The sequence below is a fragment of the Crocuta crocuta genome, unplaced genomic scaffold, assembly GCF_008692635.1.
Source record: "Crocuta crocuta isolate KB4526 unplaced genomic scaffold, BGI_CrCroc_1.0 scaffold693, whole genome shotgun sequence".
Taxonomy (NCBI): Eukaryota; Metazoa; Chordata; class Mammalia; order Carnivora; family Hyaenidae; genus Crocuta; species Crocuta crocuta.
The window spans coordinates 610,700-626,920 of NW_027527545.1; the positions used below are offsets into that span (position 1 = coordinate 610,700).

A 16,221-nucleotide genomic window follows, 5' to 3' on the forward strand; every position below is an offset into this window, starting at 1 on the left:
CCCCACACTCGCCGCCCTCCCACAGGGCTTCCCGGTGAGCCCGCCGTTTTGCTCACCTCCATGTGAGGCTGACCAGAGTTGCTATTGGCAGGATCAGGAACCTTCTCCCAGATCCAGCGTGGCAGCACCTTGTGCCGAAGGTGGAGGCACCTGGCAAGCCGGGAAGGGGGCTGGGTTGCAGCGTCCGGGAGTGTCCCAGAGCCCTGCGTGTCCCCTCACCGTGTGCTCACTCCACCCCCCACCCCGCCACAAAGCTTGGCTAATGTCCCCATCTGGGCAGAGACCCGCATGTCCGGCAGCCTCACCTCCCAGAGGCGGCTAGGCTCAGGCCGCAGCCCAGCAGGAGCAAGCCCCACAGGAGGAAGACACCCGGCAGAACTTTCCACTCGAGGGTGTTATCTGAGGTGGAGGAGGGGCGCAGAAGAACACTTAGACACCGGGGATGGGGGAGGGGCCGGGTAAGGATCATGGATGGGGCAGGACTTGGGTGAGGGAGGGGGGCGAGTGGGCGGAGCTTAGGAGTAGGTAAGGGCTAAGGGGGGTGGATCTTGGGGTGGCTGTGAGGGTCATGAATCAAAGAGTCATCGCTGATAGGTCAAGGTCAGGGATGGGTGAAAGGGTCAGGGACACACACTGCTGGATTATCCAGAGTATTTTAGCAGGAGCAGAATGCCCCTGAGACACCACCAGTAACTACCCCCCTACCCCCACCCCCATCCCCGAGTCAAAAGGTTGCTCACTCACTGAAACCCCTATCTCCTTGGAATGGAGCAGGCCCCTCCTAGGGAAGTCCCACCCCAGCCCCTCTACCTGGTAGGTGAAGCCGGAGGCTGGGACCGGGCGGGCCCTGTCCTGCGGTGGTAGATGCGGTCATCCACAGCTCACAAGGACCCCAGGGAAGGTCGGGCAGAGTGATGCTCCGGGTGCTGCCACTCACTGAAGGACACACCCAGAGAGGTGGGGGAGGCAGTCGAGTCCTACCTCAGGGCCTTTGCATGTGCTTTCTCTCCATCTGCAACACTCTTCCCAGATACCCACATGGCTCCCATCCTCTTTGCTCAAATTTCACCTCCTTGGTGAGGCCCTCCCTGACCGCTAGGAAGTTAGTTCCACAAGGAGCCGGATGGCTCGGTCGGTGAAGCGTCCGCCTCTTGGTTTCAGCTCAGGTAATGGTCTCATGGTCCCCGGAGATCAAGCTCCGTGCTGGGCTCCACACTGACAGTGCAGAGCCTGCGTGGGATTCTCTCTCTCCCTCTCCCTCTGCCCCTCCCCTGTGCGCTTGAGCGCTCTCAAAATGAATAAGTAAACTTTATTTTTATTTATTAAAAACATTTTAATGTGTATTTATTTTTGAGAGAGACAGAGTGGGGAGGGGTAGAGAGAGGGAGACAGAGAACATGAAGCAGGCCTCAGGCTCCGAGCTGTCAGCACAGAGCCCAACAAGAGACTTGAACTCATAAACCGCGAGTTCACGACCTGAGCCAAAGTCAGAGGCTTAACAGACTGAGCCACCCAGGCGCCCCAAAGTAAATAAGTAAACTTAAAGAAAAAAGAAAGTTTGCTCCCCAAGGACTGTATTCCCAGCACCTAGATCAGTGCCTGGCACACAGAAAGCCCTCAAAAATGATATATATTTGATAAACTAAAAGAAGAATGACCATTGTATTCTTCACCTGCCCATTAACCCAGTGAATGGAGATTCTCCCCAGGTAAGGGGAGAGAGAGAGACAGCATGAGCAGGGGAGGGGCAGAGAGAGAGGGAGACACAGAATCTGAAGCAGGCTCCAGGCTCTGAGCTGTCAGCACAGAGCCCGACGCGGGGCTCGAACCCACGAACCGTGAGATCATGACCTGAGCCGAAGTCTGACGCTTAACCGACTGAGCCACCCAGGCGCCCCTCTTTTTTGTTTTTAAGCCAAAAGAGGAAGTAACTTTTTGGTGTGTTATAGGATTATGGGAGACATGAGCACAGATCCAGATATATGGCCATAGAAAGGTGTCCAAGCTGGAGCGCCTGGGCGGCTCAGTCGGTTGAGCGTCCGACTTCAGCTCAGGTCATGATCTCACAGTTTGTGAGTTTGAGCCCTGAGCCTGCTTCGGATTCTGTGTCTCCCCTTCTCTCTCCCCTCCCATGCTTGTGCTTTGTCTGTCTCTCAATAATAAATAAAGGTTAAAAAGTTTTTTAAAAAAGGAAAAATGACCAAATTAAATCAGCAGGTGAGAAAAAATAATAAAGTTGCAAAATATCACAGTCATGAGAGACTCAGGGGCAAACTATAGTCTGTAACATGGTATTTTATTTTATTATCTATTTTTTAAAAAGATTTAACGCTTATTTATTTTTGAGGTCAGGGGGAGAGAGAATGAGCCAGCGAGGGGCAGAAAGAGGGAGACAGAGGATCCGAAGCAGGCTCCGCACTGTGACTGCAAAGCCCAACACGGGGCTCGAACTCACGACCATGAGATCATGACCTGAGCCGAAATCAAAAATCAGCCACTTCACCAACTGAGCCACCCAGGTGCCCTCCCCCACCTTTTTTTTTTTTTAATGCTTATTCATTTTTGTGTGTGTGAGAGAGAGAGAGAGAGAGCATGAACAGGGGAGGGGAAAAGAAAGAGGGAGACAGTGACAGCTCAATGCAGGGTCTGAACTCACGAACCGCGAGATCATGACCTGAGCTGAACTCAGATGCTTAACCAACTGTGCCACCCAGGCGCCCCAATACGTGGTCCTCTTTAAAAAAATACATGTATATATGTTTAATAATATATAAATATAAAAATTTTAGGGGGACCTGGTGGCTGAGTCAGTTGAGCATCTGACTCTTGATTTCAGCTCAGCTCATGATCCCAGGATCATGGAATTGAAACCCACTTTAGGGTCTGCACTGAGCACGGAGCCTGCTTACAATTCTCTCTCTCCCCCTTTACACCTCTCCCTCGTCTGCACACTCTAACATTAAAATAAAAAAAATTTTTAATCTAATGATTGATGGATACTTTTTTCCTTTTTTTACTTTTTTAAAAAAAGTAGGCTCCATGCCCACTGTGGGCCTTGAACTCACAACCCTAAGATCAAGAGTCGCATGCTCTACTGACGAAGTCAGCTGGGCACCCTGGGAATGCTGATATTTTTTTAAGTGGGCTCTATGCCCCATGTGGGGCTTGAACTCACGACCCTGAGATGAAAACCTGAGATCAGGAGTCAGACACTCCACTGACTAAGCCACCCAGATGCCCCAAGAATGCTGCTATTCTTGAAGACCCACTCTTCAAGAGTGCTAGCATTAACAAGCACAGATAACTTTTGTAATTAGAAAAAAAAAGGGTAATAAAGATATTTCTGGGGGCGCCTGGGTGGCCCAGTCGGTTGAGTGATGGACTTCGGCTCAGGTCATGATCTCAGGTCATGATCGCACAGTTCGTGGTTTGAGCCCCGTGTCCGGCTCTGTGCTGACAGCTCAGAGCCTGGAGCCTGCTTTGGATTCTGTGTCTCCCTCTCTCTCTGACCCTCCCCTGCTCACGCTGCCTCTCTCACACTCTCTCAGAAATAAATAAAACATTAAAAAAAATTTTTTTAAAGATACTTTTGAAAAGGAATTTGTGCTCAGAGTAAAAATGTAGCCTGTACTCAAAGGTGTGAAAAAGAAATAAAAATCATACATAATCCTGCGATGCTGCTGACATTGGGCCGTTTCTTTTCATATTTGTTGCCTCTGCTGTGCTCAGTGCTGGGGTTTCTTTTACAACAATAGAAACATCTCATGGGGTTTTGTCATCTTTTTTATCTTTTTCACTTAATAAAACATGACAGGCATCTTTCAAGGTCAATAAATATAGATCAGAGTCTTCATTTTTAATGACGAAGTAATAGTTCCTTATATTGATAGCCACGGATTTACTGTCCACGAGGGAGCTGAGGATGCCATGGATCCTCCCCGGGGCGGAGAGGGAACCCAAGGGGCCGATCTGGGGACAAGAGTGGGGTAGAGCGACGGGTGGGGCTTGTGGGGGCGAGGGGCAGTGGGGGGAGGCAGTGAGGGCTCACCATTCATGCAGACAGACGGCCCGGTCCCGCTCTGCGCACACAAGGTGTAGTGGGTGAGGTGACCCCGAAGTTGGTGCCTCGGGACCTCTTCCCACGCTACGGTGGGCGTTCCTGGGGGGGTATCCTGGAGTCGTCGAAGCTCTGGCCCCGCTAGGGGTACTGGGGAGAAAAGCCACGGGGTCAGGACCTGCCAGGGTTCTGGAGGGTTCCACTGTTCTCCAGCCCCACCACTTACCTAGTTCCTCTCTGAACTTCCAGACTGAGGGGGCAGGGGCCAAGCCGTAAGGAGACACTGCTGTCACTGTGATTCGGTAGGGGACCCCTCCTTCAAAATTCCCTGCTCGGTGGAGGAACAAAGACGGACTTGGCTCCCCCTCCCCCACTCCTTCCCTACCCAGTAGGCGTCTTCATTTGGGTCTTCTGAAGGACGCGCTGACATAAATATTTGGGTAAAAGGAATTCCTGGGTGGTAACCCCAGAGAACACCAATAGGGCAGCTGGGAAGTGAAATAGGGAAAGAAAAGCAGTAAGTGATGAGTCCGATTTCCCAGTGTCGGCAATGGAAATTCAATCCCGCTGGCGACCTCTGGGAGGCAGCAGAGAGCACGTGGCTGAGCGCCCTCCCATCCAGGGAGGGGAAGCTGGGGTATGTATCCACCAACCCCTAGTAGTCATTGATAGAGGGCTGCGTATCTTGGGACTTCACTTCCAAGCGCTCCAGCCTGCTGTTTAGTCAGGCAAAATGCTCCAGTGACCAGAAAAAGGCTTCAGGCCAAGGAAATGCTGGTGCCCGAGGCTGGGAGATGGTCAAACACCAGGCTCTGGGTGGGGCGGCTAGGACATGACTCCACCCATGCTAGTAGGAGAGGCTCCCGAGGTCCCTTCCCACAACCCACGGCTGCTGCCCGGCCTTCCCCAAATGGGAATTTTCCAAAACCGGGGCCCCTCCTGTTGCGCATACATACTATGGGCCTCGGGACGCTGTCCTCCCTAAAGGTTTCACTCGATACCTCTCTCTCATGCTCTCTCAAGTCCTTTACACCAAGGATGGGCTCCCCGGGGCCACAGCCCAGCCCAGAACGCAGAGCCAGCCCTGGACGCAGTATCCAAAAGTCAGCCCCAGGGCCAGCTCCATTTAGATAAACTTCGAGAAAACATATCCCAGGGGATCCCTAAAATTCTGCCCCAGGACTCCCCACTCAGAACCTGCCTGCTTCTCCCCCCTTCCTCAGTTCCCACCTGGTACAGTCCTCACCCCTTCCCCAGGCCATTCCCTCCCCCGCCCCCAGAGAGCCCCCAAAGGGCACCTGTGAGCAACTAAGTCTGGGCTTATCCCTTCTTGCTCAGAACTCTCCAGGGTTCCTACCCCACTCAGGGGAAAAGCCCAAGTCCTTCTCATAGCCCAACGGGCCTCGCACAATTTGCCTGTCCCCTCTCTGCCCTCACCTCCTCCCTCTCTCCCCTCATCCATTCTACTTCTGCCGCCTCCTCGCTGTTCTTCTAACGGGTCAGGCACATTTCTGCCTCTGGGCCTTTGCACGGTCTGTTCCCTCTTGAGTTTCCCTCAGACATCCTCACAGCTCCCTCTCTCACCTCCTTTGGGTCTCGGTTCAAAAGCTGCTTTTCCAGAAAGGCCTTTTCTAACTTTTCTCCCTCCTCCCCTTCACCCTGTTTTATTCCTCCCCAGTTACGTGACGGATGTATTTGTTTTGTTGTTGTTTGTTTCTCTGGCTGCTCACCCCGTAAGAACGTTCCATGATGACCGGGATGTTGCTAAGAGACAGAGGGTGGTGGGAGGGCTCAGGGTTTGGCTTCAGGGGCCTGATTATGTGGTTCGCCTCCTGCCTTCCGCATCTACCACCCATTTGCTGTGTGGCCTCGGGCAAGTTGCTTAACCTCCCTGGTCCTTTTTCTTCCTCTATACCTCGAGCAGGATAATAACAGAAGCCTACTTTACAAGGCAGCCCGAACAATTTAACGCGTCCGATGAATGCCAACAGACCTCAGCGCTGTCCCTGCACGCCAGTGGCGAGCGCACGGCCTGGGCCACAGTGAGCGGTCAGCGAATCCTGTGTGGGTGAATTAATGAGACCTTACGCGCAATACTCTCTCCTGCTGGTCCGCTCATCAGTCGCCTACGCAGGCGCTGAGACGGGGACCCAGGTGTCCCGGGGCCTCACCTGGCAATAGGGCTCTGAGGTTCTCCGCGGGAAGCCGGGTCCAATTGAGGGCCCCCAAGGGATCCCCGTCCCGAGCCCAGTCCACCACGTGCTCCTGCAACTGCCCAGAGCCCCGCTGCCAAGTCACCAGCAGCTCGGAGCTCCCAGGAACGCTGGTGACCTCCACGCCATGGGGGGCAGCCCCTGGACCTGGATGGGGGAGAAGGGGAGAAGTCTCAGCTGCCCCCTCCGGGAGGCCCCGCCTCCCTGGAGGGGCGAGGCACTGCTGGGGGCAGGTTCACGGCCTCTTACCCAAGCAGGCCAGGGAAAGGTTGGTGAGAGGCCCCCAGCTCCTGGCATTGACGGCAGACAGCCCAACCCAGTCCGCCTGGCTGGGGACTGAGGAGTTACAGCAGGGAGCCGTCTTCTGGATCCGCTCCTGACCTTTAACTTGGAACCAGACTTTATAGCTCATCTGCACGCATTGGTCCGGGGGCTGCAGGACGACAGGAAGAGGGTGTCAGTGTCTCCCCGTTACCAGCCACGCACACCGTGGCTCTCAGGGAGGTCCACCTGCCCAGCCAGTCAGTGCACTAGCTCTGCTAGAAGGCAGCAGCCGGGTGCCACCTCGGGCTCGTGCGCACGGTTGTTATGTGGGGCTTCCGGGCATGCGCGGGGACAGGGGGCGGAGCCCCACGCCTCACCTTCCACAGAAGCAGGACTTCCCGGGTGTCTGCCGTTCCGCAGATGCCCCCCGAGATCCACACATCTTTCGGAGTTGCCAAGGGGGAGGAAAGGGGGGTACAAGTGAGAGAGGCACGGGTGGTAGGTTCCAGGAGGGGAGAGGAGGGTGCCGGGGCAAGCCTGGAGAGCCTCACCAGCCGGCGGTGTCTGGAAGGACAGAATGGGGCTCTGTTTGCCCCACAGCTCCTCTTCCTTCTCCATTCGGCAGCGGCCGTACATCTCATAGCCAGTGGCTAGCTCCAGGTCCGGGATCTCAACCGGGGTCAGGGGTATGGACTTGACTTCCGGTTCCAGCTGGGGGAGAGACAGGAAAGAGCAATGAAGCCTTGGGCTGAGCTGAGGTTATTTGACCAGATGTGTCCGCAGGGTCCAACTGTCCCATGCTTTGCACAAGACCAAGGGGGTTCCCAGGACACGGGCCTTGGGGTTTTCAAATTGGGGCAATCCCCAGCAAAAAGAGGAGACAAGTTGGCCACCCTATGTCTGGGTCATGTATAGCAGTAGGTAGTAAATTCTATTATGATCCTCATTTTACAGTTGAGGAGAACCGAGGCCCTGGAGAGGGGAAGTGACTTGCCCAAGGTCACCAAGCAGGTGAGCGCTGGAGAGGCGATTCATACCCAGGCAGTCAGATTCCAAAGTCTGCATCTCAGGATTTCCCTGAATTGCATGAATAAACCCAATGACAACTTTCTTCTACGCTGCAATGTTTTGCATGAGTTGCCTGAGACAACTGGCCATGCCCAATATCCATTCTCCCCTTGTTCCTTTGGAAATAGAAGCCTTGAGTATCAGCGGGGAACATGGCTGCCGAGACTAAGGACTACATTTCCCACCCTCCCTTACAATCAGGTGGGACCATGTGATTCTGTTCTGGCCAATGAGATATGAGAGGAAAGGATCATAGTGACTTCTGTGTTGTACAAAGTGCAGGGCAGGTTTCCCAGCCCTTCCTGGGGTCTCCTGGCTCTAGAGTTCTCTTCCGTTTTCTTGCTGTGTGAGCTTGGTAAGGTACTTAACTTCTCTGAGGTTGGCTTCTCTAACTATGAAATAGATAATCTCAAAAGCATCTACTGTAAAGGAAGGTTGGGAGGTAATCCATGCAATTAGCTTGGGACCTGATCCACAGCAGGTGGTCAGAAAGGTCAGCTGCCTTTATGAATTATCTTTGAGTGTTTATTTAAACCAAGCCTTGCTCCTCATCTGTAAAACAGGTAGGTATAAAAGGCACCTACAATCAAAGAGCTCTTGTAAGGCTTCAATGATGAGCCTAGAACACTGTCTGGTACATGGTAGATACTTCCTAGACATCTTCTATTATTTGAAGGTTAATGTAAGCTACTAGAGGACTTCTATTCATTCACAAAACTGCTGGAGGAACTTGACTGAGTTTCTCAACAAATTTCAAGTGGAGTTTGGACTGGGACTGCATGAAATTTGAGATTATTTGGTGTGTGTGTGTGTGTGTGTGTGTGTGATTTTTTAGCTGAATACGATGCAATGTACAGGCCTTTTGTGTGAGGTGTAGACAGACTCTAGGAGGAATCAACAGGCTCTGGGCTGGGTCTCTGATTTGGGGATGATGCCCTGGGGCCTGCCTGGAGTGGGGTGGGGAAAAGGGGGGGGCCCCTGACACTCACCAGAGTCCAGGAATTCCCCTGGCATTTTTGATAGTAGAATTGGCAGACCAGGACCTTGTGGGGTGGCCACACCGGCGGGGCCCACTGGACAGTGGCCTCCCAGGGGTCGTCCTCGGAAAAGTCCACGTCAGGGTACAGTTGGGGGGCATCTGGCTTCACTGAGGAAGAGGAGGCCGGGATGTATTTAGCCGGGGTCTCCAGGACCACCCGCCCCGCACACAGCACGCCCCAACCCCCCATCCCGCCTGTTACTTCGCGTTTCCAGGTTCACGAAGACTGGGGGCCAGAGAGGCTGGCCAGCCTCGGTACCCCAGACAAGCAGTTCATCAGACATGGTAAGCTGCTCCCGCGGAATGGCCACCCAGCTCTGCCCAGTGGGCACTGTCACAGTCCACGTTCTGTTGGAATGGCTGTGAGGAGAGATGTGGGGGTGGGGGGTGGAGATTGGGTTGGGTCCAAAGCCACATGATAACCACTCTGCCTGGGTTCAAAGCCCAGCTTTGCTGCTTCAGTGCTGTGTGACCTTGAGCAAGTGACTTCACTTCTCTGCCTCAGTTTCCTCATCTACAAAATGAAAGTGATATAGTGCCTGAGGAAGGGCTGAAGAGTGAGGGGAATCCATGAGGTAACACACCAAGTGTTTAGAACAGCACTGGGTGGGGTGCGCTTAGGTGGCTCGGTCTGTTAAGCGACTGACTCTTAGATTCAGCTCAGGTCAGGATTTCACAGTTCCTGACTTCGAGCCCTGCACTGGGCCCTGCGCCTGACAGTGTGGAGCCTGCTTGGGATTCTCTCTCCCTTACTCTGCCCCTCCCCTGCTCAAGTTGTCTCTCTCTCCAAATAAATAAATAAGCTTAAAAAAAAAAAAAGAATAGCGTCTGGTGCCCACTATAGGACACGTGAGCGTTGCTCACTATTTAATTAAATTAATTAATTATTTTTATTTATTTCTGAAGAGAGAGACAGCATGAGTAGGGGAGGGTCAGAGAGAGAGGGAGACACAGAATCTGAAGCAAGCTCCAGGCGCTGAGCTGTCAGCACAGAGCCCAAAGCAGGGCTCGAACCCATGAACCGTGAGAACCATGAGATCATGAGCCGAAGTTGGACGCTTAACCGACGGAGCCACCCAGGCACCCCGAGCATTGCTCACTATATTTATTGAGCAGCTACTTACTTACATGTGGGCACATTTACATTTATGCAACGATACAGTCAGCAAATGTATTGTGCCAAGCCCTGTTGTCGAAAGTGGGGACAGCACTGCGACCAAAGCCAGCGAGGACCCCACTCTCTAGAGCTGTTCTTCCAGCATGTGTGTGTGTGGGGGGGGAACCGAGGCGAAACCCATAAATATATCTTTGATGGCCATATAAGCAATATAAAGAATGATCCTCTGGGGCGCCTGGGTGGCTTAGTCGGTTGAGCGTCCGACTTTCACTTAGGTCATGATCTCTCGGTTCATGGGTTCGAGCCCCGCGTTGGGCTCTGTGCTGACTGCCAGCTCAGAGCCTGGAGCCTGTTTCAGTCTGTGACTCCCTCTCTCTCTGACCCTCCCCTGCTCACACTGTCTCTCTCTCTCCCCTAGAAATAAATAAAACATTAAAAAAAAATTAAAAAAAAAAAAGAATGATCCTCTGCATCAGGGTGCAGAGGACCATTGCCGTGTGTTGATGCAGTGAGGAAAGACAGTGCTATTTTAAGAAAGGTGGTCGGGAGAGATCTCTTGGAGGTGGAGACTTTTGAACAAAGGCCTGGAGGATATGAGGGTGGAGCCACTCAGTACAGGGAGGGAGTGGGAGGGGGAGGGGAAGCAGTTTTAGGAAGCAGCAGTGGCCAGTGCTGCGAAGGCCTTGAGGTAAACTGACTTGGTGTGACTGAGGAACAGCAAGGGTGTGCAACGAGGGAGGTGGAGAGATGTGCCCCGACTCGGGTGTCCACAGGCGCCCTCTAGCCGCTGTGGCGGAGAATAGACGGTGGGCTCCAGGGCGCCAACCGGAGCCCAGGAAGGAGGGGGTAGTGGTGACTGCACAGTCCCCGCTCCTCCGCTGGCCAGGGTGGGGGCTGGGGAAGGAGAGCCAGATTCTGGATAATGTAGAAGGTGGAGCCGTCTGACAGATCAGAGGTGGGTGACAGAGGGCAGCGCCGAGGACCTCCCGAAGGCTTAGATTTCAAAGATTCAAAACGAGGCCTTCATAAAACAGCAACAACAACAAAAATGCAGGTGTTGGTGGAGATGTGGAGAAACCGTAGTCCTCGGCATTGAAAATGTTGCAGCTGCTGCAGAGAACAGTTTGGCAGCTTCTCAGTTAGATGCAGAATGGCCGTGTGGACCCAGCAACCCCACTCCTACGGGGAGACCCAAAGGAATGGAAAACGGGAAAAAGTATGTTCACAACAGTGCTAAGTCACAATCCCCCAAAGGTGGGAACAAACTAAATGTCCATCAACAGATGAATGGGGGGGCTCAGTCGGTCGAGCAACCGGCTCTTGATTTTGGCTCCGCTCATGATCTCACAGTTTATGGGTTTGAGCCCCAAATCGGGCTCTGCACTGACAGTGTGGAGTCTGCTTGGGATTCTCTCTCTCCTTCTCTTTCTGCCCTGTTTCACTCACTCTCTCTCTCTCTCAAAATAAATAAATAAACTAAAAAAACACAAAAACCCACAGATGAATGGATACACAAAACGTGGTCGATCCATACAGTGGAATATATTTCAGCCATAAAAAGGAAGGGTGTTCTGATTCAGGGTACAACGTGGATGAACCTCAAAAACGCTAAGTGAGGGGTGCCTGGGTGGCTCAGTCAGTTAAGCGCCCGACTTCGCTCAGGTCAGGGTCTCATGCGTTGTGAGTTCGAGCCGGGCCATGCTTGCGCTCTGTCTCTCTCTCTCTTGAAAAGAAACAAACTTAAAAAAAACACGCTAACTAAAAGAAGCCATGCACAAAAGGCCACATATTGTATAACTCCACTTATAGGAAATGTTTAGAACAAGTAAGTCCATACAGACAGAAAGCAGGATGGTGGGGCCAGGGGCTGGCCCGNGAACTTCCTTTTGGGGTGATGAGAGTGTTCTGGAAGTAGACGGAGAGGGTGGTTGCACAACACTGTGAATGTACCAAATGCCGCTGAATTGTTCGCTTTAAAATGGTTAACTTTATGTTATGTGAATTTCACCTTAAAAAACGGGGGGTGGGGGGAGGCTTCTCTGACTGCCCCTTCTTATACCAATTAAAACTAGGCCCCCTGGAAAGGAACAGGGGGGACAGCAGCACAATGATGTGAATGTACTTAATGCCATTGAATCCTTACCTTAAAGATGGTTGAGAAAAACAGATGGCATATTTTATACGAATATTTTACCATTGTTAAAAAAAAAAAACAGCCCCCCATCACCACCACTAGTGGTTCCCACCTTTCAATGCCCCTTCCCTCACTAAAGCCAAACTTGAAATGAATTTGAGTTTGATTCAGGTATGATTCATCATGAAGCCACCGAGGTCTCCCCCTTGAACTGTGAGTTGCACGAGGTCCAGGCTGTCTGTGTGCCTCTTTCATTGCTGCGTCCCCAGCACCAGGCCAAATTCTTTTTATACACTAGAGAAGTTAAGCTACTTGCCTAAGGTCACACAGCAATAAAGAACAGCTTCTAGTTATTAAGCAATTTCTCTTGGCCGGTGCCCATTGAATCCTCAGAACCAACGCTGGGAGGCAGGTTCCTGGATTATCGCCATTTCACAAGGGAGAAGAGAGGCTCAGGGAGGGAAAGTGACTGCCTTAGGGTCACACAGCAAGGAAATGCAGAACCTGGAATCCAGGGGCTGGAGAGTGGGGGAGGGGCGCGAGGTCTTCTCAGCTGAGTATTCTGGGACCTGAGTGGCCAAAAAGCCTCAGTTTCCCCAAGCCTGCCGGTTGTACCTGTCCGGAGCCTCAGTTTCCCCAAGTCAGCGGGTTGTACTCACTACTTCTGGCTCTGGAAGTGTAGCGTGGAGGGGGCTCTCAGGTCCCCAAGAGGTCCCCACGAGCAGTTCAAGTCGCCCAAGGGTCCAACTCCATAGCACTGTAGTGGCCCAGGGCTGCCTGGAGGGGGGGGGAGGGTCCCAGGGAACGAGGTCAATTCTCCCAGCCGCCTGCACATCCCAGAACCTGAACTTCCCCCGACTTCTGCCAACTGGGGCGGGCGACCCAGGGTCCCTGCCAGAGATGAGCAGTAGGAAGTGGGGGGCAGGATACCCCACCCCAGGCTTTGGGCACAACTCCTCCCCTCCCTCTACCAGCCCCTTCCTGTTNCCCCGACGGTCAAGCCGCCAACCTGCGCGGCGCCGGGAGGCTCTGCGCTCTCGTGGTGAGCGCGGCGCCGGAGCGCCCGGCACGAGCTCGCTCCAGAACTCACCCTGCGGCCGACCCCGGTCACACAGCAGCGACAACAGAGGCAGCAGCACCAGCTCCGGCCTCGGCCGGAAGGGAGAGGCCCGGGCCCCTCGCATGGCGCTCCCCCTACCGCGCCGCGAGTCCTGGCGGGCCCTGCCCGGCCCTGCCCGGCCCTGCGCCGCTCGCCTCGCTCTCTGGGTCCGGCACCCAGGCGGCCTCGCGAAGCGTCCCTCTCCGCCCCGCCGCCTCCGCACCTTGCGCTCCGGGTCCCCGCCCCTTCCCGGTGCCGGAAAGTCCCCGGCGGCGCAGGGCTGGGGCTGCCGAGAGGGCGGGGGAACGGCCTGGGGCGCCTGGCGGGGTGCTGAGCGCCTCGCGAGCTCCGCTGAAACCTGTGCCCTCCCCGCCTCCCACCCCACCCCCACCAGCAACACACACCCCCCAAAGTTCTTTGGNAGGTTCCGATCCGTTCCCCCACCGACCGAGCCTCCCACCCCAGGATGGGTGTAGGGGGCCCACCATTATTCTGGGGTCCACAGCTTTAGAACCCCGGCTCGTGGGATTGGAGGGGGAGGGGCTGGAAGGCCAGGAGAAGGCAATGAGCAGAGGCTGGAATGGAGCAGGGGCTTAATTTGGAAGCCGCCACAGGTGGGGCAAGGGAGAATCACAAGTTTGGGCCAAGGGACCCATGTGGCTGGGTTGGGTAGAATAGGGGTGCCGCTGCAGCAGGGAACCGTATAGGCCAGGCAAAGGCATGGTACGACCTAAGGAGAGGTCAGGGGTCAGGGTCAGAGGTTCCCATTTGGCCAGGTAGGGGAAGTTTGCCTAGGTTTAAGAGTGGCTGATCAAAGGTCAGGGTCATTTGGCGGGGGGGGGACACCACATCCAAGTGCACGCCCCTGACTTCCTGATGGATGCATGCATGAGGGGCCAGAGACAGGTGCCCAGCTGCCCCCTGGGCCCATGGCCGCCCAGTCACTGGTCTAGCAGAGGCTGCTGAGTTCACTCTTACTGCACCCCCACTTGCAGCAATTGCTGGAGAGACCATCCAAGACATCACGGCCACCACGCAGAGCCCCTGGAGTTCCCTGCCAGCTGGGTCGGTCTGCGTAGAAAGCCCGGGGGTCCTTGGTCAGGGCCAGCCACGCGCTGGAGGCTACTGCTTCATCCAGCTCACTGTCTGTGTCAGAGTCTGGGTCTGGGGAGGTGAAAGGTGAGAAGAGTTAGTGCGCGGGACTCTGCTTCTGTCACACGCAGAGTCTGGCTCAGCTACTTCTATTCTTGGGATGCAGCTTCATGGTCCAAAGTTGTATTCCTTTCGGGCCTCACTTCCAGCTTTGATAGGCAGATTAGTCAACCTCACAAAGCTTGACTTTCCTCTCTTGTCATTTCTGTTTTCCTACTCTTTATTTATGGAGGACCTGATGGTTAAGGACATGTGTTTGGGAGCTGAACTGACGAAGCACCAATCCAGCCTCTCAGGGTTGTGATCCGGTGCAAATGAATTTACTTCTCCAGACTCTTAGTTTCTTTGTCTGCAAAGTGGGGACAATAATAATCCCTACCTTCTAGGGTTTGATACGGAGTAAATGACGGAATTAATACCCATAGAAAAGCCTAGAACAGAGTGTGGCATATGATAAGCACTCACCAGGTACTTACCGTGTGCCAAACACTGTGGGTTTTTTTAATGTTTATTTTTTAGAGAGAATGAGAGAGAAAGAGAACACAGGGGAAGGGCAGAGAGAAAGACAGAGCATCAAAAGCAGGCTCTGCACCGACAGCAGAGAACCTGATGTGGGGCTCGAACTCACAAACTCTGAGATCACGACCTGAGCCGAAGTCAGACACTTAACCGACTGAGCCACCCAGGCACCCTTCCCAAACACTGTTTTAAAGGATGTAGTGGATTAACTCCTTTATTCCTCACAGTACTACCCCATAGGGTGAGTGCAGCTATTCTCATCCCCATTTTCCAGAAGAGAACACTGAGGCACGATTTCCTAAACCAACGTGGACAAGAACACGCAGCTGTTAAGTTGTCCATCTCCTACTTGAACCCAGTTAGTGTGTCTTCCATGTCCGCCTTCATGTCATCAGCAGCATCATGAAAACTTCTTATTTTTTGCCAGGCTCCTGCCCTTCATGAAACCAGGCCCCGCGCCCCCTGCTTGAGCCCACACCGAGCCCCCTGCCCAGTGTCCTAATCTCTTTTGGCTCAACGTTGCCACGTAGCCATCCTGGGCGGTTCAGGGACTGTGCCTCCCATTTGCGGATAAGGAGGCTCGGAGAGGGTCAGCAACTTGCTAGGAAGGTCATCTGCTCGGTGGCCGGATGTGGCCGTGTATACACCACAGCCCTCACACTACCTTCCTCAGAGGCCTGGAAAGCACCTCGGTGTCTGTTTCTCGATGGCGTCCCACCTCCCACCCGACCCCCCATCCCTGAGGCAGGCTCAGACACAGCAGGTGCTCCTCTCTGGCTCCATCCCAGCTCCAGAGCTCTGCTAACTGCAGCCCCCCTCCCCCGCCTGCCTCGGCAGGGACCCCCTGCCCCGGCCCTTCAGCTCATCTCCATCCCTGGCTCCTTGGACCATCCCACGTGCCCTCCAGTGTCCACCCCTCCCCTCCCCACTACCTCCCCGGCCTCACCCGTAGCTTCGTGGGCCAGGATGTCTGTCCGTCTCCATCGGGAGCCCCCGCAGGTGAAGATGACCGCCCGGATGAATTCTCGGCCGCAAAGCTTCACTCCGTAGGGTGCCGCCCGGGCCTCCGTGCTCAGCCCCAGCTCCCCGGCCAGCACCCACACGGCTAGCAGCAGCAGCAGCAGCGAGCGCTTGGCCATGTTGGACAGGAACACGGCGGGTGCTGGGGAACAGCAAGGCCACGTCCGTGGGAACCTGTGTCTCTGCTGCCTCCTGGCCCCCCATTTATACACCCTGGCCCCCCCACCTGTCGTGGAGAAGGCAAGTGACCTCCTTTATCTCCTCCAGCAGAGGAGAGGCGGGCATGCCCCCCCCACCCCGACCTTTCCTGTTTCCAGGACCAAGTGATAACATTTAACCAGGGACGGGGTGACGTGGTCCAGCTCACTGTCATCTTCATCAGAGCAGGGCGAGAAGGTCTCCTTTCAGCAGAGACCAGGAACCCAGACCCCACCAGACCCGAAGAGAGGGCATGGCCAGATACCATCCCTCCCCTCCCCAAGGGTTGGGCCTCTGTAATAATAACAACAATGGTAATGAACGCTTCCGCTTCCTAGTAT

General features: G+C 54.3%; 2 protein-coding genes across 3 annotated transcripts in view; both read right to left on the reverse strand.

The window, feature by feature from the left end:
• The window catches only part of IL27RA (interleukin 27 receptor subunit alpha), a 14,550-nt gene extending 1,364 nt beyond the window's left edge, over window positions 1–13,186 (reverse strand). Inside the window, exons 1-13 of one of the 2 annotated variants that reach the window (XM_077765520.1) lie at window positions 12,983–13,186; window positions 12,552–12,669; window positions 8,844–9,001; window positions 8,592–8,749; window positions 7,086–7,245; window positions 6,912–6,976; window positions 6,520–6,703; window positions 6,229–6,417; window positions 4,284–4,385; window positions 4,049–4,207; window positions 811–936; window positions 306–399; window positions 57–150 (exon numbers count right to left, since the gene is read on the reverse strand). In XM_077765520.1, the coding sequence (XP_077621646.1) occupies window positions 57–150; window positions 306–399; window positions 811–936; window positions 4,049–4,207; window positions 4,284–4,385; window positions 6,229–6,417; window positions 6,520–6,703; window positions 6,912–6,976; window positions 7,086–7,245; window positions 8,592–8,749; window positions 8,844–9,001; window positions 12,552–12,669; window positions 12,983–13,076 (1,701 nt within the window). In that variant the 5' untranslated portion in view covers window positions 13,077–13,186. The remainder of the gene's footprint in view (window positions 1–56; window positions 151–305; window positions 400–810; window positions 937–4,048; window positions 4,208–4,283; window positions 4,386–6,228; window positions 6,418–6,519; window positions 6,704–6,911; window positions 6,977–7,085; window positions 7,246–8,591; window positions 8,750–8,843; window positions 9,002–12,551; window positions 12,670–12,982) is intronic. The other variant, XM_077765524.1, reaches the window with a different exon arrangement.
• A 231-nt stretch (window positions 13,187–13,417) lies between these two features.
• On the reverse strand, window positions 13,418–15,820 carry RLN3 (relaxin 3). The gene is made up of 2 exons (XM_077765527.1): window positions 15,609–15,820; window positions 13,418–14,155 (listed from the first exon to the last, which is right to left on the reverse strand). Exons 1-2 carry the CDS (start codon window positions 15,799–15,801, stop codon window positions 13,941–13,943), a joined length of 408 nt encoding a protein of 135 aa, XP_077621653.1. The 5' UTR covers window positions 15,802–15,820; the 3' UTR covers window positions 13,418–13,940.
• Window positions 15,821–16,221: the final 401 nt, after the last annotated feature.

Bases quoted from the DNA above. Each gene is read 5' to 3' on its own strand.
- RLN3 (XM_077765527.1), bottom strand. From the start codon at position 15,801: ATGGCCAAGCGCTCGCTGCTGCTGCTGCTGCTAGCCGTGTGGGTGCTG. The intron at 14,156-15,608 runs GTGAGGCCGGGG...TCACCTCCCCAG, and splicing joins CCTGGCCCACGAAGCTACGG to ACCCAGACTCTGACACAGAC.